Genomic DNA, 24,240 nt, shown 5'->3' on the forward strand with positions numbered 1-24,240 from the left:
TGTAAAGCACAGAGCCGACAATATTGTTACTTTAAAGAACAGGACCGCAGAGTGTTGAAGCGCGTAACGTGTAAAAATGTTCTGTTCTCGGTTGCAACACTCACTACATAGTTCCAAACTGCCTCTGGAAGCAATATCAGCACAAGAACTGTTCATCGGGAGCTTCATGAAATAGGTTTACATGGCGGAGCAGCTCCACATAAGCCTAAAATCATTATGCGCAATGCCAAGCGTTGCCGCCAATGGACTCAGGAGAAGTCGAAACGCATTCTCTGGAGTGATGAATCACGTTTCACCATCTGGCAGTCCGACGGACGAATCTGGGTTTGGTGGGTGCCAGTAGAACGTTACCTGCCCAAATGCATACTGTCAATTGTAAAGTTTGGTGGAGGAGGAATAATGGTATGGGGCTGTTTTTCATGGTTCAGACTAGGCCCCTTTAGTTCCAGTGAAGGGAAATCTTAACGCTACAGGATACAATGACATCCTGGACAATTATGTGCTTCCAACTTTTTAGCAACAATTTGAGGATGGTTCTTTCCTGTTTCAGCATGACAATGCCCCCGTGCACAAAGCGAGGTCCATAGAGAAATGGTTTCTCAAGGTCGGTGTGGAAGAACTTGACTGGCCTGCACAGCACCCTGACCTCAACCCATTGAACACATTTGGAATGAATTGGAACGCCGACTGTGAGCCAGGCCTAATTGCCCAACATCAGTGCCTGACCTCACTAATGCTCTTGTGCCTGAATGGAAGCAAGTTCCAGCAGCAATGTTCCAACATCTAGTGGAAAGCCTTTCCAGAAGAGTGGAGGCTGTTATAGCAGCAAAGGGGGGACCAACTCCACATTAATGCCCATGATTTTGGAACGAGATGTTCGACCAGCAGCTGTCCACATACTTTTTGTCATGAAGTGTAGCTTCATAGTCCACGTATTTTGATGGCTGGGGTAGAATGTGAAGATGGTTTATCGTTTTGTCCATAGCTAAATAGTTTTTTTTGTGTCCCTTTCTGTGCTAATGTTCTGGTGACCCTAATGTAGGCTACCCTATCATTCTGAATGTATTAATATTGTCTTATTTTATGCAATGTATAAATTCCCAATTAGTAGACAATAGTCCAGTGAATGTAACTTTCACTTTAACAGATGACGTACCTAATTTAATTTAATTTGTGCTGCTTCAGTTTTTTGCGAGAACTCCTCTGCTGTGGAAACGACGGAAGCGCAGTTCTGGATTTTGGTTTGACTGGTAGAAAGAAGGATGGAGTTTCTGACAGGGAACCCGTTTACTACACCGGTGGGCCAGCGAATAGGTAATTGTTACATTTTAACTAATAAAGTAGGTTTATAGTGGTTTGGCAGGTGAGTTTGTAGATCATTTACATTGTTGCATCGGACATGACTCTCTTCAAGACATTGGTAGGCTACTGTTGGAAAACAGACACTATCACCCCATAAAACGCCACTAGATAATCCGTAGTCTATCGAAAGGGAAATTGGCGTTATTGGTTATGTATTTAATAAGAAACGAAATTGACAATTGCTTGTTTATAGTTAGTTAATTGATCAAGATTGACAGTGGAAGAAGAGATTAGATTATGCTATTACTTGACTGACACTTGCACCGCACAATAATACTCTAGAGGCGGGTTTACAGTGTTTTAATCCTCAATTTAATTGGCCAGTTTGGGTATTCTTGGTGGTCTATAGACCAATCGTTTGGCAAGCTCTGGGTGGGGCGGTGAAAAGTTGTTCCTTTCCTTCGTGACCTAATTTTAAGAAACGGGAATTTAATAAAGTTCCAATGCAGCCATTTTTATCTCGATATCAAATAATTTCTGTGTAACCATGCAGTACCTTACTGTGAATGTTTTTATATTACAATTGTCAAAAATAAACAATTTACTTCTTAACAAAGAGCAATTTCTCAATCAATAATTTTGCTAGGACTGTGAGTGGGAGAGGAAAACCGAAAACTCACTGTTATTTGCAGAGGTTTGAACTCTTTCTTATTGATATATTAACTAATTTACCAGGTAGACCAAAACGCCATCCCACCAAAACAGGCAACTATTTCAGTTAGACTTTTCGAACATCTCTTACACTAAAAGGTCATTACCATTTTCACAATAGTACACTGTATTATTTCCACCTAATAGTGTGAAAATATATATCAAACACAGAAAAATCACATTTTTGACTGCCCTGGGCCTTTAAGAAATAATAGAATAACATGCATACTGTCGATGTTTCATAGTGAGTAACATTGCTGATTTAATAATTAATCTGCTTGCCAACTTGTTTTTATGTAGACTTACAAGTGGCCTACTATTTTATCTTTTAACCTTGAAAACTCCCCCGTGATGTAATAATAGATGGAAAAACAATCTGCCTATTTTAATGTATATGACCACAATGAGACAGTACAAGTAGGAGAGGTTGTTCTACTTTCTCGACTGAGCTAAATCCTGTTTCTATCCCCTCCTATTCAGAGGAATGAAGACAGAACATTTAAATGGTTTAATAAGTGTCTGCCAAGGAACCTAATGCTGGTCACAGTGACTATGTCTTCCAGGTAATTTTATGCAAAATAAAATGCAATGTCTCAATTGTTTTTGTTCTCAGAATATGCAACCAGCTCCAGTCTCCAGTCGGAGGACTGGGCTCTCAACATGGACATCTGTGACATCATCAATGAGACAGAGGAGGGGTGTGTATCCTCTGACATAATGGACCATTTTTTTGACAGCTTACTGTATTGTGTTCTTGTTGTTTGAAGTTGATTGTTTACCTACAATGATTACAGGCCTAGAGATGCATACAAAGCAATAAAGAAGAGGATTGTTGGAAACAAGAACTTCAGAGAGGTCATGCTGGCATTGACTGTGAGTGTCACATTTACCTCTCTCATTCACCATACTTTTTCCTTTTCTTCATGAACTTGTAACCTAACTTTCTTTCTCTCGCCATCTCTCTTATGTCATGTTGGTTCTCAGGTACTGGAAGCGTGTGTGAAGAACTGTGGCCACAGGTTCCATGTGCTAGTCTCAACCAGGGAGTTTGTTGAGGGGGTTCTTGTCAGGTCCATCTTACCCAAGAACAATCCCCCTCTGGTCCTGCATGACAGAGTGCTCAGCCTTATACAGGTGAGAGATAGCATTGGTACTCATACCTTCAGTAAGTCACAGAGCTGTGTTGGAATTGAAAGCTAGCTATTGTCGGGTGTGTGCTGTTTATGATGTGTGTCTGTCTATTGTTCAGGCATGGGCAGACGCATTCCGCAGCTCACCAGCTCTGACGGGCGTGGTCTATGTGTACGAGGACCTGAGACGGAAAGGACTGGAGTTCCCCATGACTGAACTAGACGGATACTCCCCCATTCACACTCCAAATAGGGTATACCTTCAAACAGTGACTGGTGAAAATGCATGCATTTCCTCACTGACAAATGCAGAGTACAACTTTCTGCTAAACCTCTCTAAAGTTGTTTTAACTCCCTACTCCCTAACACTAGTCTCTAACTCAGTTGGTCCCTGTGCTCTGTCCACCAGACTGTGCCTGATAACGGGCCTGTCACTGTATCTGCTGCACCCTCATCCCCCAGGCCTGTCCCCATATCACCACAGCTTCCTGCATCCCAACAGAGCGAGCAGGGACCCCTCACCTTCACACCTTATCAGGTGATTGGAATGCTCCCGTCATACAGGGCCCTCTGAAATGGCAAGGCTTTTCTTTTAGTAACACAACAATCTTTTGCATGCAGGCTGAATTCACTCCAGGGCATTACTTTAAAATCCAATTACCTTGTGCACTGTGGATGTTTCACAGTTACTTGTTTCACATTCAGAATATATAATAAAAGTTGATGCTTTACAGTATTATGCCAACCCAACACAATTTAGCATATGAGTGCTGATGCCATTGACTCCTATTCCAGGTTAAAAAGTTGAAGACCGACCTGGGAGTGGTTCGAGGTAACCTGACAGTGATGTCAGATATGATGTCTCAACTGGATCCAGCAACAGCCAAGCATTCAGACACAGAGCTGCTTCAGGTTAGTTGGTTCGCTCGCTGGGCTCTCTATGGCTGTCCATCCATGGCTGTGACACATGTCATCTGTTTGTATCCATCTCTCTTTTGTCCATTGCTGTCTTTTTGCTGACTCTCTGTATCTCCTGCTCTCTCTCTCTCTCTCTCTCTCTGTCAGTAGGAGTTGTATGCAGCATGTAAAGACATGCAGGATAAGATAATGGAGCTAGTCCCAAGACTCAGTGAGGAGAAACTGACCGAAGAGCTGCTGGTTGCCAATGACGAAATCAATGCCACATTCACTCGATACCAGAGGTATTGTCCTAAATGATCAACATCAGATACAGTCAATAATTCCTGCTATGATAGCAGTATGATTTTCATTATTTCCTTTCCAGGTTTCAGAGACAAAGAGCTACACAGCAGGTAAGTGCTTTTTCTTAAGCATCTGTGGTCCTTTACCCTTATCACAAATGCATGTTTGGATGAGAAATATGTACTGTTCAAGTTCTTCACATTTTTCCCAATCGCCTAGAGCCCAACCTACGTCAACCTTATTGACCTCAGCGCAGCAATCAAGCCTGTTGTTACAGCTCCCACCCACAGTCATCTCAGCCGATCAACAGTGGACACAGTGTCTAGTCAGATGACAGGACTCAGTAAGTAACTACAGTGTTCCTCTGATAGAGGTTCTCAATGTGTCTCTTATAGTACAATTCATTATCTTACCCTGTTTTCCCCTATAGGTATGAGGGAATTCGATGAATTTGCACAGAACAGGAGCATCTCACAGACACAACTGAGACCGAGGTAATGGACAGCTCCAACAAAAGTCCAGGTTTAGTTTTCATGGTAGAATGGATTGTTCAGACTTATAGCAAGAGTGAGAGGGAGCTTACTAAAGCAGGTCTCTAAAGCAGGTCTCGAGACTTTCTCCTGTCTTAGTACTGTATAACAAATGGACTAGTGCTGTGGTTGTCTTGTCACTCCCCTGGCTTGTTTAGGTTATAACAGTCCTGCTCCAGCTAAGGTGGTGCACTAGTCTAGACCGGAAGTGAACCTGCCTGGCTCAGGATGGCTGCTTATCTCTCTCAAGATATTTGTGCCCTTCATTCTGTCAATAAGGATTATGAATGGAGTCTGACATGAACTGCAAGCTTACATGGCTAGTGAGAGAATTGCAAACATTTTCAATCCAAATGTTGAAGGAATGTTCCTCTGTATTTGGTTTTCCAATAAAGTTGTTCAAACTTTGGCCAATGGTTACTTGTGGAGATGGCTATTATTCTACTACTGTATGTACACTGTAAACTGCATCATTTTCTAAGCAGTGAAATATGTGTTTCAGTGAGCGGAATGAAGGTGTTGCCGACAGTCTGGCTCAAGCACAGAACACCAGATTACAGAACACTGCAACGGTCAGTAACCCCAGAATGATTTAACCCAGGACAGATTTGAAAGGATGTTTGTTTAGGAAGGGCATTGCTTGTGTCCATGGAGTCCTTATGCCCTGTGGAGTGTTACTAAGTGTCACTAATATGTACAATAACCCTGTGTCTTAGTTAATGTGTTGGTCTGCTATGTGTAAACAATATTCTCTGTGTCCTGCTGCAATTTTATTAGTGCTAGAAGATTCTGTCTCTGTTTTGTCTCCTTGTTCATAACCCAATGGTTTTGTGTTATGGCATGCATGTCTACCGGTATTTTTGTTCATAAATAAAAATGTCTTATCTGTGTAAAGGGTGACAGCCCAGACATCACCCCCCTCAGCTCCTCGACACAGTTTGATTGGATGATGGAAAAGGGAATGGTGGGTCTGATTGGCTGGCACAGTGCCATTCCATTTGCATTCTACCCCTGGTGCTTATGCTGGGATGTTTTGCATTCAAGCATGTTTAGTGTGTATTTTAATGAATGATTGTTTCCTTCCGTCTTTGTACTGAGATGGTTGTATGATCTTTTTTCCGGTGTGCCTGATCTGGTTATTTTTAGCTTACTTTGATTTTTGCATTCATGTGTTGAGTGTAATAAGTGTTCATTTCTGAAACTGATAGATGGTGTGTATTGGCACATCTTAAAGGGATACTTCTGGATTTTGGCAATGAGGCCCTTTATCTACTTCCCCAGAGCCATATGAACTCACAAACACCATTTTTGTCTGTGTCCAAAATGGCCTCATTGCCAAAATCTCCAAGTATCCTTTTTTTAAATCATAACTCTTCTGAATCATTACTATACTTGCTCATTTACTCCCACTCTCTTCTGTTTTCCCTGCCATAACTTTGGTGTGGTGGATGGATCCCCTGTCTAAAATAAACGGGTTTCAATCAGAATACTAGGGGTCAGCATGCTTGAATGGTGGTTATGTGTAGATTGCCAAAGAAAAATGTAACGGTAATGGTACTCTAGAGTCTGGCGGTCACAAGAAAACAGTGGCTTACAGTACATCCTGACAGTAACCTCTTGCCTAACTCCCCCAGATCCCTGTGAGTCAGACGTCTGTGATGGATGACATTGAGAAGTGGCTGGATGTGGACGAGGTGGGTCATTGTTAGCATTCACTCAATGTCATGGTATACAAGCAGAGTCCAACTTGGTTCCATGTTATACCAGTGCCAGTCCTTGCACCCCCTCTCTAATTTGGTTTTATGGACTTTATGCTTTACCCCAGCAAATGTAACATTCCTGAATTCTTGAACATATTCAATTTGGTTTGGACATGTGACTTTTGACGTGAACACAACAGTCATGGCTTTCATGTGTGTTATGTGTATCACAGGAGGACGACATGGCTGATTCAGAGGGTGTGACAAGTGAGGGTGAGCGTCTATTTCTCATCCACTCCCTGGGTATCGCTATGTAGATACAACAACAGTTTAGTTTGCTTCCTTGTGCTATTACAAAGTCCTGAGTAATCCCTCTGAGACCAACAAAGCCCGCCTAAGGCAACTTCTCATTCTCCCTCCTTTTTAGAGTTTGACAGGTTTCTGGCAGAACGAGTGAGAGCAGCGGAGCGACTCCCGTCCCTGAAAGCTTTTTCTCGTGACGACAACAACCACTCAGAAAAATAGGCCAAGCCGCAACCTGTCATCTAACCAATGCCATTTTCCCAAATAGTGTGAGAGGACTGAACTGGCTGAATGTATGATTGGCACATACAGTGAGCAAATGACTGGTGGGAACAACAACTCCTGACAATAGGGTTGTGCTACTGACACTCAGGTACACTACAGAACTACTTTATGTTCAACTCTCCTGGGTTAAGGTCTTCATCTATTACGTTTAATGTATATTTTTATGTTAAGGCTTGGACCAAGTGTTTTTAACTTACACTAAGAGTGTTTTATGATAAGAACTTAAGTCGTCCAGTGCCACTATAAATATGGATATCCAGTTGAGGAGGCTGGTGGGAGGAGCTATAGGAGGATTGGCTTATTATAATGAATGGAATGTAGTCAAACATGTGGTTTCCTTATGTTTGGTACGGTTCAATTTATTCCATTCTAGACATTATAATGAGCCTGTCCTCCTATAGCTCCTCCCACCAGCCTCTGGTATGGCTGTGGATACAAACATTTGCACAATTATTAAGTTTAATTCCTGTTATGTTTCTTAGAAGAGAATGGAATATGCCCAATATTTTCAGATGAACATTGAATGATGTGCATTCCAGAAAATGCAGGCATGATAAACACAATGTTAGTAGATTGCCATAAGATATAATTAGGGGAAATGTATTATGTGATGCTCATGATGAATCCCATTTGTAATACAGAACACTTTTGGGAAGAGCAATACAAACCTAATTGTTTCTGGAGTACTTGAAGTTTATCAAATGTTACACAATGTCAGTCAAGAACTTGTTCTCAACTGGCCTACCTGGTTAAATAAAGGTGAAATAAAATACGTTAACATTAAACACAGATGAAGTCTTAAAGCTAGTTTGCTTTTATTCACTCTGGGAGATGAGGAGCTCAGCGTGTGGTCTGATTTCATGGTTCTGCAAATATGACTGATTTCTGTGTTTAGTGGAATTATGGTATACCAATTTTACAGTCTGTGACTGTGAATAACACAGGTTTTGCAGTTTCCAATGTCATTTAGAAAAGCATGTTGAATCTGTCAAGTACTTACAGGAGTGATAATGCTTTTGTCATATCAACTTTAAAGGTGTCTGAAGAAACTGGGATGCCATAACTTTTACAAGGAACAGCGAAGGGCTGAGAGGAGTTCCAAACAGCTGGGGCAAGGGGAAGTTGAGCTATGTATTTTTTCCTGATATAAGGAACGTGCCTAAAACCAAAGTATGGAAGAGGCCATTTAGAAATGCGTTGTGAAGCATAAACTAGGCCACTGTTTGGTTCTCTGAAATACTGCATTTTGATCTGTAAATCTCTATTCTGCATGGTATCTAAACTATACTGAACTAAAATATAAATGAAAATTTCAACGATTTTACTGAGTTACAATTCATATGGAAATCAGTCAATTGAATGCAATGTTATCAGGCCCTAATCTATGGATATCACATGAATGGGCAGGGGTGCAATCATGGGTGGGCCTGGGAAATGGGTGGGCCTGGGAAGGCATAGGTCCACCCCCCCCCCCCCCCCCCCCACACACACACACACACACACACAAAAGGTCTTGATTACAGACAGAAATACTCCTCAGTTTCATCAGGTGGCTGGTGTCAGACAATCCCACAGGTAAAGACAACGGATGTGGAGGTTCTGGGCTGGCGTGGTTACACTTGTCTGCAGTTGTGAGGCCCTGCCAAAATCGTACTGCCAAATTCTCTCAAATTATGTTGGAAGTGTCTTATGGTAGTGAAATTAACATTCAATTATCTGGCAACAGCTCTGGTGGACATTCCTGCAGTCAGCATGCTGATTGCATGTCCCCTCAACTGGAGACCTCTGTGGCCTTATGTTGTGACAAAACTGCACATTTTTGTGTCCTTTTGTCCCCAGCCAAGGAAAAATGCTCACTAATAGGGATGTGAACCAATTTGTGCTTTTATTTCAGTTCATGGGACCAACACGTTACGTCGTATTTATATTTTTGTTCAGTATAAATCAAATTGCTCTCTTGGCCTTTTTAAGAATAAGCTGTTTACCTCCATCTCTGTATCCTATTTACAAGTAGTTTTATTTATTTCACCGTTATTTAACTAGGCAAGTTAAGAAATTCTTATCTACAATGACTGCCTACCCCGGCCAAACCTGAACGACACTGGGCCAATTGTGCGCTGCCCTATGGGACTCCCAATCACGGACTTAGACACTGCTTTGTTTATTTGGTTGCTAATCTTTTATATCAGTGGTTTGGTTTTCTACAGGTTTAATTGAAAATGTAAATGTTTTATTTGAAGTAGGTTACTTTCTGTTACTTGCAAATTAAATGTGCGAACCCCGCTTAACGGACAACTGGCCATGTGAAACGAACTCGCCCAGAGTGTGGTTACACCACGGAGTTTCTAAACCCAGAAGTGAAACATCGCGAGACTTCTAGCCCGGGATTTGGGTTTTGGGAAGTAAAACATTATTCCTTAGTTGTAAATTTTCTCGAAATCTAAAGTCAACCTAGATTCGAGCCATTGTCTTAAGTAGTTTAACATGTTATTACTCCAACCTTGTGAAAATGACAAACTGAACGTCGCCTACAAGTGTGATCAGGGATAGGATAAACTATCTTCATACTGTACTGTCTTTGGCTATATGTTTTGAGACGTGGTTAGATTCAGAAAGCATCTCTATACTCCCATTGCTTCTGATTGGTGCTCCATGATACGCCCAAGTGCGTTACATACCACTGACGTCACTCACAGTATTTTTGGCCACGCCTTACGTTGTTATCCTGTCTCGTCTCAACCTGTTAACTGCTTGGAAATATTTTGACAGAAATTCATCATGCCTATTCGAACAGCTGTCCGTTATATTAGTGCCCCAATAAGATATATTTTGAGACCCTCAACTACCACCTCAACCCGGGGCTATGCAGCTATCGCCGAGGCTAGAACGGTGCTGGAGCATGAACTTGAAACGATCCGAACTGGTGGAACGTGGAAAGGAGAAAGAATAATCACGTCCAAGCAGGGTCCTCATATCAACGTGGACGGCAGTCATGGCGGTGAGTAGCCTGACGTTATAGTTAGGGGTCAGCTCACCAACTTTCAATGATATTGATTTGCCTACCTATGCTTTGCTGTCCTCAAGTGACATGAAAAACATGGCAGAAGTTGGCACCGTGGAATGTAAGTCTAGCCTACCCACGTTGTCTAAGCAGGTCGCATTTGTTGCATACAGCTAAGAGTTGTAGCAAGCTAAGTTAGCTAGCAAGTTTACCTACTAGCTTAGTCTTGTTCGCCCCCATCTGAAGTTCGCGGAAATTCATCTCAGCCTGGTGGTGTTGGGGTAGCTAGCTACATGACCGAGACTTGCCCTACTTGGCAACTGGAAGTTATAACGTTACGTGTGCTTAGTGTTATCGTGATTTGTGGTGGCTGCTGGTTTTGTTAAACCCATATTTCTGCCACCAACGTAACTACTAAATTGTTACTGTTCACTTTTGTGTACCAGAGAAAGACTGACCCCTAGTGCTGATTTATGAATGGCTTATGGCTCTCGTGTACAGCTGGCACTCTTCTGTTTTTGCCAGTAAGTACACAATGGTAGAAATCCCTCATTCATACTCCCTCCAGCAGTCATGCAAGGTCACTGTGGTAATTGTTACTGTTAAATCAAGCTTTCTCTGGCAATTGGGTCAGTATTGTTATGGTGTGCATGTCCTCTGGAGAACCTGGCTTATATATGCTTACTTATTGGTTCTCTCTCTCCCCATACAGACATATTGAATTTCTGCGCAAACAACTATCTGGGCCTCTCCAGCCATCCCCAGGTAGTGGAGGCAGGGATTGAGGCCTTGAAGAAGTATGGTGCTGGGCTGAGCTCAGTGAGATTCATCTGTGGCACACAGGTAACCTAAAGACTGCTTGCTCAAGTGTTTCTGGTGGTTCTGTGTGAGTCCACATGACTCTGTGATTGTGTCTCCTCTCATTCTCGTATTACCATATGATCCACAGGACATTCACAAAGATCTGGAGCAGAAGCTGGCTCAGTTCCATGAGCGTGAGGACTGCATCCTATATGCCAGCTGTTTTGACGCCAATGCAGGGCTATTTGAGGTTTGTGATTCTTGAATACATTAACATGTGATTAACTGTTTTATACATTCTGTTGCATGGTCTGTCTTTACAGTTGCTGTGCCACTGTATTAAACAATCGTAAAGTAGTAATGCACTCTTTTTCTACGCCAGGTTCTGTTGGGCCCTGACGATGCAGTTCTTTCTGATGAGCTGAATCATGCCTCTATTATTGATGGGATCAGATTGTGTCGGGCCAAGAGGTTCAGATATAAACACATGGACCTGAATGACTTAGAGACCCAGCTGAAAGAGTCCCAGGTAAAGAGAGTGCTATACACGCATTGAAATAATAATCTCCTTGAGGTGATCATGTGGCATAATGACAGCGGGGTAAGGAGCAAGACAGGCATCATCTGCTGTCCATCTTCCAGCTAGAGGATTTTTAAACTCTTGTCTTCCCCATCATAATACCTGCACTACCTTCAGCCATTACACATATTTCTTAGAATATGATTGCACAGTATCTTTTTTAAATTAAGGGCTCCACCTTTCATGAAGCTTATTATGCTGAATCCTCTTGAAATCCATGAAGCTTGAAACCATAGTGATGGGTAAATAAAGGTTGCTGAATTGATTTTAGTGTTAATGGGTGTTTGCGTCACTGGTCATCATGGCTCCCTGTCCTCCTCAGTCATCTCGTCTACGCCTTGTTGTCACGGATGGTGTGTTCTCCATGGATGGTGACATGGCTCCATTGAAGGGGATCTGTGACCTGGCAGAGCAGTATGGAGCCATGGTCTTCATTGATGAATGCCATGCTACAGGCTTCATGGGCCCACGAGGCAGGTGAGTGAAGGTCCGGGTGGAGAGAAAAAAGGACAGATGGAGAAATTATGCTAGAACTTTACTGATGTAATTATGTCTAGGAAAACTAAAAAGGATGATGGTTTCGTAGCCAATTATGTCGACCAATAGTGTTATTACATTTTGTTTGCAGAGGCACAGATGAGCTCCTGGGAGTGATGGACAGGGTTCACATTGTCAACTCTACTTTGGGAAAAGCACTGGGAGGTGCAGCTGGTAGGTTTCCCTCTGTTTCGACTCATATATGGAGTTGCATAACGGTACTGTATGTTCTCAATAGTTATGAAATGTCACTATTGACAATGTAGGCTGTGTAATTGAGCTCCATAAATGGATGACAAAATTAACTTGAAAATGTACATTGATACAGGGCATTTGGAAAGTATTCAGACCCCTTGACTTTTCCCATATTTTGTTGTGTTACAGCCTTATTCTAAAATGGTTTAAAAAAATAGTAAATTAATTTGATTGGACATGATTTGGAAAGGCACACACCTGTCTATATAAGGTCCCACAGTTGACATTGAATGTCAGAGAAAAAAACGAAACCTTGCGGTCGAAGGAATTGTCTGTAGAGCTCAGAGACCGGATTATGTCGAGGCACAGATCTGGGGAAGGCTACCAAAAAATGTCTGCAGCATTTAAGGTCCCCAAGAACTCAGTGGCCTCCATCATTCTTAAATAGAAAACATTTAGAACCATCAAGACTCTTCCTAGAGCTGGTCTCCTGTCCAAACTGAGCAATCAGGGGAGAAGGGCCTTGGTCAGGGAGGTGACCAAGAACCTGATGGTCACTCTGACAGAGCTCCAGAGTTCCTCTGTGGAGATGGGAGAACCTTCCAGAAGGACAACCATCTCTGCTGCTCTCCACCAATCAGGTCTTTATGGTAAAGTGGCCAGACGGAAGCCACTCCTCAGTAAAAGGCGCATGACAGCCCGCTTGGAGTTTGCCAAAAGGCACCTAAAGACTCTCAGACCATGAGAAACAAGATTCTCTGGTCTGATGACACCAAGATGGCCTGAATGCCAAGTGTCATGTCTGGAGGAAACCTGTCACCATCCCTACAGTGAAGCATGGTGGTGGCAGCATCATGCTGTGGGGATGTTTTTCATTGGCAGAGACTAGTCAGGATCGAGGGAAAGGTGAACGGAGCAAAGTACAGTGAGATCCTTGATGAAAACCTGCTCCAGAGCGCTCAGGACCTCCGACTGGACAACGACCCAAAGCACACAGCCAAGACAATGCAGGAGTGGCTTTGGGACAAGTCTCTAAATGTCCTTGAGTGGCCCAGCCAGAGCCTGGACTTGAACCCGATCAAACATCTCTGGAGAGACCTGAAAATAGCTGTGCAGCGACCCTCCCCTTCCAACCTGACAGAGCTTGAGAGCGTCCTGCAGAGAAGAATGGGAGAAACTCCCCAAATACAGGTGTGCCAAGTTTGTAGCATCATACCCAAGAAGACTCAATGCTGTAATCGCTGCCAAATATGCTTCAAGAGTACTGAGTGAAGGGTCTGAATACTTATGCAAATATGATATTTCAGTCTTTTGGGGGGGGGGCTGTAAAGTAACAAAATGTGGAAAAAGTCGAGGGGTCTGAATACTTTCCGAATGCACTGTATAAGGTGGATATGGGTTTTCTATCTGTTTTTCTCTCAGGTGGGTACACAGTGGGTCCTAAACCTCTGATTGACTTGCTGAGGCAGCGCTCTCGTCCGTACCTGTTCTCCAACTCCCTACCCCCTCCTGTCGTGGGCTGCGCTACTCGGGCTGTCGAGCTGCTCCTCGCTTCCAATGAGATTGCCCAGAGTGTCGGGGACAAAACCATGAGGTGGGAATCGGGGAAGGGACTGGGGCCTCTGTTTTGGTGAATGTGGTAGACCCCATCTAAGCTTATGGAATGGTTAACATAGGAGCACAGACAAAAACAGATAAGCCTTTTTGTGTTGGTCTTTGTGAAAAATACGTATGAGCTGAATCATGAATGGGACATGTTTGAAAAGCGCAATTGAATGACCATGAGATGGACTAGTTTTGTGCTGAAAAAGTGATGAGATTTGTGTTTATTCTGCATTCAACACTTTTGCTTATTTCATCTCTCATCTGTACTGTATCCTTCACAGGAGGTTGGTGGCACATTTAATTGGGGAGGATGGGCTCGTGGTAATGGCTGGAGTGGAATAGTATCAACCATTCCGTTTGCTCCGTTCCAGACATTATTATGAGCTGTCCTCTGCTTAGCAGCCTCCACTGGTGTCCTTCCACACATGTTTACAGTTTCAAGAGCACTACATGTTTCCCAGAGAACCCAGTTAGCAACCGTGACAGTTGAAGGCATTGATACTGTATAAGGAACGATGGCTATTTCTGTAATGTCTTTATTCACTCCCCCTTTCGTAGGTTCAGAAACAAAATGACAGAGGCTGGGTTCACCATCTCAGGCTCTGACCACCCTATCTGTCCTGTGATGCTGGGGGATGCCAGACTAGCCTCTCTGATGGCTGATGACATGCTGAAACTAGGTGAGGCAACTGTTCAGGCTGAATATGAATGGAGCACAAGCACATTTCAAGCATTATCAAACATTACAACAATCTGTATATTGGTTGGAAATACTCTGGATTTTTTGTCCACTCATTTTATAGAACTGAACTATTTTTGAAAAGCTTGATCCAAAAGATTTCTGTGGAATTACAAATGAATGGACACACGTCAACCTGTAGAGGGAGACAGAGATATTCTCATTGGTATTTTGTATTCAACAATTTTGTCTCACAAAATGGGAGCTGACAACAATCAGAGACCTAATAGTTTATTAGCTGCAAACTACACTGCTTGAATTCTAGGGCTGGAAAAAAATACTCATTTGAATCAGTCTGGCCTTTTCTTGAAGAACCGTAGTCTTCAGTGTTATGTCTATCTACTACAAGTACCCATTATTCTGTCTCCCACAGGAGTGTATGTGATTGGGTTCTCCTACCCAGTGGTACCAAAGGGCAAAGCCAGAATCCGGGTCCAGATCTCAGCGGCCCACACTGACCAGGACATTGACCGAGCTGTGGATGCTTTCATACAGACAGGCAGGAAGCATGGAGTTGTGTCTTAAATAGAAGAACTTGTGGATCATTTTGCTGCCAATAAGCAAGTTAAAAAGACAAGCAGCTTGCAGAGTTTGGTCTGTGGTTACAGGTTACACAGGAGGCCTATGAATGACAGTGTGACAAAGATAATTTATTACATACAGGGTAATGTATTACAGATTATGCTCAATTGTGGTCAATGCTATTTGTGTTGCTTTTGTGTTGAAGTTGAATGAATAAAATACTTTTAACAAAACGTTGGTATTTTCCAATGGCGCTAGCTAGATATGGTTGTAATACTGGGTAAGCTAGAAGATATATTAAAGTCTTGTCTTTATTTAGAGCAATAAACGTGTGCTTGCATCAACAGTAACTTTGTAAACACAACGAACAGGGTTGTTGTTCCAGTTTGTTGTAGCACCACAATGTCCCTGGCTTGGTCTTATATATATATATATATATATCCTTGTTCTTTTCCCGCCACAAACTCTTGCAAGTCCCACCTTCTATCAGGACACGCCTCCTGTATAATGTATTCAGCCAATCATTATCACTCGTTGATCATATCTCCCAATGGCAAAGCGTCACTGTTCGATTTCGCGGGAAAGTGACGATATTTATTTGCCGCGAAAGAGTCAGCGTGGAATTCATTGTCCACAGAAGATCATTGGCGTCAATCACCAAAAACTGTTGCTTTTAGGATTATTAAACATAATCTATAGCACTTTGTAGATATAATCGGTGCATTATGTCTGGTTTCGACGACCCTGGAGTTTATTACAGTGACAGCTTCGGCGGTGGAGATGGACCCGGGGATGAAGGTGGAGTGAAACGGAGCCAGATCAAGAAACGATTCCGTGAATTTCTTCGGCAGTTCAGAGTTGGGACCGATCGCACCGGTTTCACCTATAAATACAGGTAAACTAGAGATTGTATTAAGTGCCACGAAGTCATTGTCGATGGCTACCGCCTGTTGGTATGATGTTCCACAGATGCCCAACGTTAAGTTAGCTAGCCAGTTAGCTAACAGTTAGTTAGCTAACGTCACAGTAACTGGCTAACTACCACTGATCACCACAATGGTCTTGAAGGAATAAAGTTAGATTCTTCAAGGTCCTGTGATTGAGTTTGTATTTCGTTTGTTTTACCCTATGATTATATTCGCATTCTGTTTTAAGCTATTTGTATATCTTATTGTTCATGTTGTATTGTTGACATTTTCTGCTGTGTAGAGATGACCTTAAGAGACACTACACCCTGGGGGAGTACTGGGTGGAGGTGGAGATGGAAGACCTGGCCAGCTTTGACGAGGACCTGTCAGACTGCCTGTACAAGCTGCCCTCTGAGAACCTGCCGCTGGTGAGAAGATTGAATAGACTAATAACAGACAAATAATTTGAGGAGTTTTAATTGGAGAAATTGCAGGTTGAATAATTCATGGTTTGATGGATTCCTATATTTTCTGTTGCTGATCTTATCATGCTGATCTTGTATTCTATTTGGCAATAAATTATCCCTTTAAACTGAGCCCTGACATTATGATTGACAGCTGGAGGAGGCTGCCCAGGAGGTGGCTGATGAGGTGACCCGTCCCAGGCCCCTGGGAGAGGAGACAGTGCAGGAAATCCAGGTCATGCTGAAGAGTGATGGCCATCCTGCCTCCATCCGCAACCTCAAGGTAGGTCTCTGAGGATGCAATGCTGGGCCTTTCATCTTTCAGTTGGTTCATGTAGAAGGTGGCATGAAAGATGTCCCTCAATTTCCCATCCATGTAAAATGACATGACTCTGAACTCTCCATCTCTTTCTCTCTGGTAGTCGGAGCAGGTGTCCAGGCTGGTGAAGGTCCCTGGGATTGTCATCTCTGCCACGGCTGTGCGGGCCAAGGCCACCAGGGTGTGTTTGCAGTGTCGTGGCTGTCGTTCTGTCATCAGTAACATCTCCCTGCCCCCAGGCCTGCAGGGCTACGCTCTTCCCCGAAAGTGCAACACGTGAGTGCAACTCTCTGAGTTGTTGAGTGTTTGTGTACACACTCCAGTGCATGGACAAAATGCATTAAGTCATTGTGTACACACTCCAGTGCATGGACAAAATGCATTAAGTCATTGTGTACACACTCCAGTGCATGGACAAAATGCATTAAGTCATTGTGTACACACTCCAGTGCATGGACAAAATGCATTAAGTCATTGTGTACACACTCCAGTGCATGGACAAAATGCATTAAGTCATTGTGTGTGTGAAATCATCTGCTTTATCATCGTGTGTGATTTCATTATTTAACATCTCTCTCTCTCTCTCTCTCTCAGTGAGCAGGCAGGCAGGGTGAGGTGTCCTATAGACCCCTACTTCATCATTCCGGACCGTTGTGTCTGTGTGGACTTCCAGACCCTCCGTCTGCAGGAGTCTCCAGATGCTGTGCCACACGGAGAGATGCCCCGCCACCTGCAGCTCTACTGTGACAGGTAACACACACACAGCATCGTCTTTGTGCCTCAATATTCTCAATTAAATACAATTAACACATGCCCAATATACACAGAGTGCAAAGTGAGACTGACGAGTACATACCACATTACAGCTCATGTTCTGCCTCCCCTCAGGTACCTGTGTGACCGTGTGGTCCCTGGGAACAGAGTGACCATCATGGGGATCTACTCCATCAAGAAGGTGGCCCAAGCTAAGGGCAAGGGCAGAGATAAAAGTGCAGGCGTGGGCATCCGCTCCTCCTACCTCCGTGTGGTGGGCATTCAGCAGGACACAGAGGGAGCAGGTAGGCACGATAAGGCTACTAGAGGTTAGATTACTTATCCAACATTATGTCCTATGTGGGATAGTACTATAGATAGCATTATATCTTTGTCTCTCAGGTCGTGGGGCCACAGGGTCAGTCTCCCCTCAGGAAGAGGAGGAGCTGAGAGTGTTGGCCTCCTCCCCCGACGTCTACGGCTCCCTCGCCCGTTCCCTCGCTCCTTCCATCTACGGCAGTGATGACCTGAAAAAGGCCATCGCCTGCCTGCTGTTCGGCGGCTCCAGGAAGAGGTGAGTCATAACCATTGGAATTGGCATTTGGAATTCGAATAGATTTTTGATGTTTCTCTCCAGTGTGTGTGTATAATTACCTTTCCTGTCTCAGGCTGCCTGACGGGCTGACCCGTAGAGGAGACATCAACTTGCTAATGCTGGGAGACCCCGGTACTGCTAAGTCTCAGCTGCTCAAGTTTGTGGAGAGGTGCTCTCCCATTGGGGTAAGGATGGGCTTGATGAATGAATATATGTATATTCCAAGATTTATTGAGAATTTAAAAAATATGTATATTTCAGAGCAATCATGACACTCCCTCAACCTAGATTTAAACAAGAATTACAAAGACGAATTCCAAAAATGTCATTTGCTGACAATTAATCAGCATGCTAGTGACCCCTATCGAAAGCGCTAACCCGTATCTTCCCTCCCTCTCTCTCTTCCTCTGTCAGGTGTATACCTCAGGTAAAGGCAGCAGTGCTGCTGGTCTGACGGCCTCTGTCCTGAGGGACCCTGTCACCCGTGGCTTCATCATGGAGGGAGGAGCCATGGTGCTGGCTGACGGTGGGGTGGTGTGCATCGATGAGTTTGACAAGGTAAGGAAACATGGACAGAAGTACATCAATTGCTGAATACTTGACTAGTTTGTTTGCAGACTCTTAACTGTGTCTCTCCTTCCTCTCAGATGAGAGAGGATGACCGAGTAGCCATCCATGAAGCCATGGAGCAACAGACCATCTCCATTGCCAAGGCTGGCATCACCACCACCCTGAACTCCCGCTGCTCGGTGCTGGCCGCTGCTAACTCTGTGTTTGGCCGTTGGGACGACACCAAGGGAGAGGACAACATCGACTTCATGCCTACCATCTTGTCCCGTTTCGACATGATCTTTATCATCAAGGACATCCACGACCATCAGAGAGACATGGTGAGGGAACACACTTTAGTGTGTGTGTTTGGGGAAGGTTTATGCACATGGATTGTGAGCACGGCCCAGGCTAGCACAGTGTTAACACTATTGACCTTCTTTTCTCTCTCAGACTCTGGCCCGCCACGTGATGAACGTCCATCTCAGTGCTCATACTCAGACGGAGGGTGTGGAGGGAGAGATCACACTGGCCACATTGAAGAAGTACATCGCCTATGCCAGAACGTGAGTCTTAAACTCCTTTATATCAGCAGATTTATTCTGTGTATGTTAGATTCTGTTTAGATGGAGGTCATGAACTCTACTTGCAGAGAAACAATACTACACACTAGTATGTACACATTGAGGGATTTGGTTTGTAACGGTCAAATGTGCCCTGACAGGAAATGCGGCCCACGTCTGTCTGCGGCGGCAGCTGAAAAGCTGAAGAACAGATACGTGGTGATGAGGAGTGGAGCGAGAGAACATGAGAGGGAGAGTGACAGGAGAGCCTCCATCCCCATCACTGTCAGGTACCTATATGATACTTCACATGCCAACGTCATTACCAGTCAGGATACTGTCCATCTTCAGTGTCATAATTATTGGTTCTCGTGGTCCCCTGCAGGCAGCTGGAGGCGGTGGTGCGCATCTCTGAGTCCCTGGCCAAGATGAAGCTGCAGGCCGTGGCTGGAGAGGAGGAGGTGGACGAGGCCCTGCGGCTCTTCCAGGTGTCCACACTGGACGCTGCGCTGTCCGGCAGCCTCTCGGGTGTGGAGGGCTTCACCACTCAGGAGGACCAGGAGATGATTTCCCGTGTTGAGAAGCAGCTGAAGAGACGCTTTGCCATTGGCTCCCAGGTGTCCGAGCACAGCATCGTCCAGGACTTCACCAAGCAGGTCAGTTACACTAGTCTACTTTGAACAGAGACGGGACCACTTGGTCAATTACATAAAAGTACTTTGGGCATTGGAATGTTTGGCCCTTTGTCTATATGATTCAGTGCTGTCCTCAGTTGGCCTACATGTTGCCCTGTAGCCTGTTTACCTGTCCACTGATCAGAATCTCTCTACCCTCTCCCATATACAGAAGTATCCAGAGCAGGCCATCTACAAGGTCCTTCACCTGATGATGAGGAGGGGAGAGCTTCAGCACCGCATGCAGAGGAAGGTGCTCTACAGAGTCAAGTAGTCTATCAAAAAGATGCATACGCACAAAGATTAAGTCACGTTGGGCTTTGTAAATAGTAGAAGGGACAGGCGTCTCCTCAATTCACTCTTCCTCACAAGCCAGTGGACATCTTCATGAAGTCACGTCGATACGTCTTCTTCATCTTAGACCACAGAGCCACTATAGAGCCACTGATGTCTACCTTTCCCTGTGTTGCTTTGCCAAGTTATGCCAACAACAGTTATTTACTGTTCTATTGCTCTCATAAGTATTTTGGGGTCTATTCTTTTTAGTCTAAACAAATTATGGAGGCAATTTGGATGAACTGTATTGTTGAATTGTTTGGGGCAAGAGAAGTGTTATGAGACTGTCCTAAAGATTGTTAATGTTAAATCATTACTTGTGGAAGGTATTTTGTATTGAAAATAAATGGCAAACTTATTTAGACATTTGTTGAAATGGTGTGCATAATCTTTAATGAAACATACTATGTACACAGAATTACAATTAACACAGCATGTCGATTGTCATTTTAAGATTGCCTTCAGCATGTAAAAGTACAGTCATGACAAGTGCTGTAAATGCACACACCCGTAGGTGGTTATGATTAATCAAGTGATTCTGTCAACTACATTAAAAAGACTTATTTCAAGGCTTTAGAATACATAGATACCCATTCCGACTGTTGCTAAAGCAACACAAATACCCAGTGACAACTGCACGATGGACAAAGAGGGGATGGTAGCTGGCGTCTCGGCCTTTTCTTGGGCCCCTGCAAAAGCAAAGGAAAACTTTCTTATAACTCAAAAGGAAGGTGAAGGATCACATTTCCAATCAGCATATGAGCTTGTACTTTACCATAAGCTTCCTCTGTGACACTCAACATTTTCTGTAGATCATCAAAGACCTGTACGAGAAAGAACACAGGACGTCTTCATTGAACAAGACGTACACAATCCTCAGCAATATGCGATGGCACCCAGTAACATGTTTACACTGCATCGTTCACTAGACCTTCCCAGTTTCACTTCCTCTGCACAGTTATGTTTAGTTAGTTTTAATGTCACGTGCACAAGCACAGTGAAATGCCTATCTTGTAAGGTCTAAACCCAACAATGCAGTAATAAATAAGAATGTAATACTGAAAATAAAGTACAACAAAAAAACAAGAGAAAAAAACCAAGAACACGAGAAAGCATACTATATACAGGATCAGTCGGTTCCAGAACCATATCTAAAATGTGCATGGATACTGTAGTGATACTGAGTGATATCGGTAGATATGTGTAGGTATATATGATAAACAGAGTAGCAGCAGTGTATATGATTGCATTTGAGTGCGTGTGTGTAGAGTCAATATAAAGGTATGTGCATATTATTTGTGTGAGCAAATTATGGAGTGAGTGTTTGTGTCTGTGTTGGAGTGTCAGTGAGTGTTTGTGTCTGTGTTGGAGTGTCAGTGAGTGTTTGTGTCTGTGTTGGAGTGTCAGTGAGTGTGCATAGAGACGGTGCAAAAATTAAATACAAGGGTCAACTCAGTCTGTGTATCCATTTTGTTAGCTATTTAGTTAGCTATTTAGCAGTCTTATGGCTTGGGGTTAGAAGCTGTTCAGGAGCCTGTTGGTGTCAAACTGGATGCACCGGTACCGCTTGCAGTGCAGAAGCAGAGAGAACAGTATATGACTTGGGTGGCTGGAGTCTAACAATTTTCTATATTCTTACCCAGTTTGCTTCCACTCTTCTTCCCTTTCACTCACCTGGATGTTGAGTTCGAAGGCCATGATAGCCTCCTCCAGCACCCCCTCCCTCTCCTCCTTGGTCAGCTCGATGCTGTTCATTCTGCTCCTGTACAGCTGCTTGAAGCGGTTAGGGCTTGACACTCCGGGGAAGGAGAAAAACGACAGTCCCTCTCCGCTGCTTAACCCAATTGACTTCTGGGTAATCTTCCCCAAAATTTGTCCTCCTGACAGGTCACCTAGGTAACGTGTGTAGGCGTGGGCCACCAGCAATTTAGGATTGCCTTCACCAATCTGAAGAGGGAAACAAATAAATTGTTATTACTAAGCAGGTACACAATTAAGATAGTGTGCCTACCCTGCATGTTGGTATGTCTATAGCCTGTACCTTGCGAAGTCTCTGTGTATATCTGTGTGTTGCAGCAGGAATGATGACTCTCTTTCGCCACTCCTGTCCAAAGAAGTGTTCCAGATCTCTCTCTAGTGTCTCCAGTCGGGCCAGTTCCTGGGGGAAGTATATTGGTGCGACACCTGGGTGGGAAGAATTTCTGTCCATCTCCCCTTCCAGTGCTTTGTAGATCTCATAGAGGGAACACAGAAGAAGCTGCCATGGAAAAGAGGGGTTACAGATTAATACTTAGTACACAGTGAGTGCTCATTTTCCATGACTATGTAGAAAGTTAAACAAAAGGCATTCTAGGTAGTTCATATTATGAAAACCACTGTAAATGATTTTGGCAAGTGGTTTTTAATTCACTCTCAGATTGGCTTTTCTCACCTTGTACTGCGGAAGAGTAATCTGTCCCTTCTGATAGCTCAGCATCAGTTGGGTGTTTTCTGCCCTGACATGGATCTCTTTAGTTGCTGCTTTTATCTGTTCTGACAAATCCCTGAGGAGAGATGGAGAACATTAGAAGGAGGACATCCTGATTTACCTGAGTACAGTCAATGTGAGCACAGAGTTTGCAGTTAGTAAATGTGTTCTGTATGTTCAATACCTTTACTTTACCATATATCAGCTCTGACCTGGTCTGAAATACAATAATCTAGTTAACATATCGACCATTCATTACAAAAGGACTGTACCTGCCAGGGTTCTGCATATCATCTTTCTGTCCCGAGTTGACTGTCTCCATGTCTGTAATCCAGAATTTTTTATATGGTGGTTATAACATTATTACCCAAATGTGACCAACTGTTACAGTTTATTAAAAAACAAGTCAGTGAAAGGTGATAATTTACCTGTGGGGTATTTCCTTGTTGATGTCTTGTTATACAGCTGGTAAATGAAAGCTGCCTCCTTCTCAAACGAGTTTAGAGTTGCTGTGTCCTCTTTGACCTGTGTCCCAGTCTTTATATTTTACTCCCTTGCCTTCTCTCCCAATGTTTGTCAGCTAAATCAAATGGGAAGTGAGAGTGTTGACTCATTTCCCTTATGCTGAAGCTTAACATGACAGGGCAGATTTACCAGTGAGGGGAGAGCATGAGTGAGCAGATGGGATGGTAGAAATCATTAAACACAGAGTCACATGAACTACAGGAAGTGAATGTGTTCCTTCTGCTATTGAGGGAGAGTATGTTGACTACAGGTGAGAACAAAGTTATAAACACTGAGTGTACAAAACATTAGGAACACCTTCCTACTATTGAGTTGCACCCCCTTTGCCCTCAGAATAGCCTCAATTCTACAAGGTGTTGTAAGCGTTCCACAGGGATGCTGGCCCATGTTGATTCCAATGCTTCCCACAGTTGTGTCAAGTTGGCTGGATGTCCTTTGGGTGGAGGACCATTCTTGAAACACACAGGAAACTGTTGAGTGTGAAAACCCCAGCAGTGTTGCAGTTCTTGACACACTCAAATCGGTGCGCCTGGCACCTACTACCATACTCCGTTCAAAGGCACTTAAAACTTTTGTCTTGCCCATTCCCCCTCTGAATGGTGTACATAAACAATCTATGTCTCAATTGTCTCAAGGCTTGAAAATCATTCTTTAACCTGTCTCCTCCCCTTCATCTACACTGATTGAAGTGGATTTAACAGGTAATATCAATAAGCGATCATAACTTTCACCTGGAATGTCATGTTTCTAATGTTTTGTGCTCTTGTTGTATGTACCTTTTAGTTTTCTGAAGATGAATCAGAATAACAAGAGTGATTCAATATGCTGACTTAACTGCAGGCAGGACTCAATGGTTAAATTAATCTAATTTAATCCAATTCTCTCTCCCAATGTGTTCATTGAACTTTGTGTTGGTACAAAGTTTCAGCCACAAATGACTAAC

The 24,240-nt window shown here is 43.5% G+C and overlaps 4 protein-coding genes across 7 annotated transcripts; 3 read left to right on the forward strand and 1 right to left on the reverse strand.

Annotated features, from left to right (window-relative positions):
• The first annotated feature begins 1,198 nt into the window (after nucleotides 1-1,198).
• LOC115121253 (target of Myb1 membrane trafficking protein-like) lies at nucleotides 1,199-8,553 on the forward strand. 4 transcript variants are annotated; one of them, XR_003862293.2, is made up of 17 exons: nucleotides 1,199-1,314; nucleotides 2,627-2,711; nucleotides 2,808-2,886; nucleotides 2,998-3,147; nucleotides 3,263-3,397; nucleotides 3,553-3,681; nucleotides 3,939-4,055; nucleotides 4,212-4,345; nucleotides 4,429-4,456; nucleotides 4,566-4,689; nucleotides 4,777-4,840; nucleotides 5,379-5,448; nucleotides 5,772-5,840; nucleotides 6,511-6,570; nucleotides 6,810-6,849; nucleotides 7,004-7,252; nucleotides 8,201-8,553. XR_003862293.2 is itself a non-coding variant. In XM_029650312.2 (16 exons), the coding sequence occupies exons 1-16, from the start codon at nucleotides 1,263-1,265 to the stop codon at nucleotides 7,099-7,101; spliced, it is 1,434 nt and encodes a 477-aa protein (XP_029506172.1). In that variant the 5' UTR covers nucleotides 1,199-1,262; the 3' UTR covers nucleotides 7,102-7,953. The 4 variants fall into 4 exon arrangements, 3 of the variants coding, with proteins under 3 accessions (XP_029506172.1, XP_029506173.1, XP_029506174.1); XM_029650312.2 differs by lacking the exon at nucleotides 8,201-8,553 and having other exon boundaries at nucleotides 7,004-7,953; XM_029650313.2 differs by lacking the exons at nucleotides 5,772-5,840; nucleotides 8,201-8,553 and having other exon boundaries at nucleotides 7,004-7,953.
• Nucleotides 8,554-9,865: 1,312 nt separating this feature from the next.
• On the forward strand, nucleotides 9,866-15,377 carry gcat (glycine C-acetyltransferase). Its single transcript, XM_029650317.2, has 9 exons — nucleotides 9,866-10,162; nucleotides 10,878-11,008; nucleotides 11,115-11,216; nucleotides 11,349-11,495; nucleotides 11,869-12,023; nucleotides 12,175-12,257; nucleotides 13,701-13,872; nucleotides 14,442-14,563; nucleotides 14,996-15,377. Exons 1-9 carry the CDS (start codon nucleotides 9,943-9,945, stop codon nucleotides 15,145-15,147), a joined length of 1,284 nt encoding a protein of 427 aa, XP_029506177.1. The 5' UTR covers nucleotides 9,866-9,942; the 3' UTR covers nucleotides 15,148-15,377.
• A 346-nt stretch (nucleotides 15,378-15,723) lies between these two features.
• Nucleotides 15,724-20,669, forward strand: mcm5 (minichromosome maintenance complex component 5). The gene is made up of 14 exons (XM_029650315.2): nucleotides 15,724-16,039; nucleotides 16,354-16,480; nucleotides 16,671-16,799; nucleotides 16,939-17,111; nucleotides 17,430-17,585; nucleotides 17,724-17,893; nucleotides 17,991-18,162; nucleotides 18,257-18,368; nucleotides 18,598-18,741; nucleotides 18,831-19,073; nucleotides 19,186-19,298; nucleotides 19,457-19,585; nucleotides 19,681-19,951; nucleotides 20,142-20,669. Exons 1-14 carry the CDS (start codon nucleotides 15,870-15,872, stop codon nucleotides 20,241-20,243), a joined length of 2,211 nt encoding a protein of 736 aa, XP_029506175.1. The 5' UTR covers nucleotides 15,724-15,869; the 3' UTR covers nucleotides 20,244-20,669.
• Nucleotides 20,670-20,671: 2 nt separating this feature from the next.
• Nucleotides 20,672-23,320, reverse strand: LOC115121256 (heme oxygenase-like). Its single transcript, XM_029650318.2, has 7 exons — nucleotides 23,201-23,320; nucleotides 23,045-23,096; nucleotides 22,737-22,848; nucleotides 22,347-22,562; nucleotides 21,980-22,252; nucleotides 21,081-21,129; nucleotides 20,672-20,994 (listed from the first exon to the last, which is right to left on the reverse strand). The coding sequence occupies exons 2-7, from the start codon at nucleotides 23,092-23,094 to the stop codon at nucleotides 20,879-20,881; spliced, it is 816 nt and encodes a 271-aa protein (XP_029506178.1). The 5' UTR covers nucleotides 23,095-23,096; nucleotides 23,201-23,320; the 3' UTR covers nucleotides 20,672-20,878.
• Between the last annotated feature and the right edge of the window lie 920 nt (nucleotides 23,321-24,240).

This window comes from Oncorhynchus nerka, linkage group LG21 (genome assembly GCF_034236695.1).
Source record: "Oncorhynchus nerka isolate Pitt River linkage group LG21, Oner_Uvic_2.0, whole genome shotgun sequence".
Taxonomy (NCBI): Eukaryota; Metazoa; Chordata; class Actinopteri; order Salmoniformes; family Salmonidae; genus Oncorhynchus; species Oncorhynchus nerka.

Bases quoted from the DNA above. Each gene is read 5' to 3' on its own strand.
- gcat (XM_029650317.2), top strand. From the start codon at position 9,943: ATGCCTATTCGAACAGCTGTCCGTTATATTAGTGCCCCAATAAGATAT. The intron at 11,009-11,114 runs GTAACCTAAAGA...TATGATCCACAG, and splicing joins GATTCATCTGTGGCACACAG to GACATTCACAAAGATCTGGA. The intron at 12,258-13,700 runs GTAGGTTTCCCT...TTTTTCTCTCAG, and splicing joins AGCACTGGGAGGTGCAGCTG to GTGGGTACACAGTGGGTCCT.
- LOC115121256 (XM_029650318.2), bottom strand. From the start codon at position 23,094: ATGGAGACAGTCAACTCGGGACAGAAAGATGATATGCAGAACCCTGGC. The intron at 21,130-21,979 runs GTGAGTGAAAGG...TTTCTCGTACAG, and splicing joins CCTTCGAACTCAACATCCAG to GTCTTTGATGATCTACAGAA. The intron at 20,995-21,080 runs GTAAAGTACAAG...TTGCTTTTGCAG, and splicing joins TGTCACAGAGGAAGCTTATG to GGGCCCAAGAAAAGGCCGAG.
- mcm5 (XM_029650315.2), top strand. From the start codon at position 15,870: ATGTCTGGTTTCGACGACCCTGGAGTTTATTACAGTGACAGCTTCGGC. The intron at 17,894-17,990 runs GTAGGCACGATA...TTTGTCTCTCAG, and splicing joins GCAGGACACAGAGGGAGCAG to GTCGTGGGGCCACAGGGTCA. The intron at 18,369-18,597 runs GTAAGGATGGGC...TTCCTCTGTCAG, and splicing joins AGAGGTGCTCTCCCATTGGG to GTGTATACCTCAGGTAAAGG.
- LOC115121253 (XM_029650312.2), top strand. From the start codon at position 1,263: ATGGAGTTTCTGACAGGGAACCCGTTTACTACACCGGTGGGCCAGCGA. The intron at 3,148-3,262 runs GTGAGAGATAGC...TCTATTGTTCAG, and splicing joins GAGTGCTCAGCCTTATACAG to GCATGGGCAGACGCATTCCG. The intron at 4,841-5,378 runs GTAATGGACAGC...TATGTGTTTCAG, and splicing joins CAGACACAACTGAGACCGAG to TGAGCGGAATGAAGGTGTTG.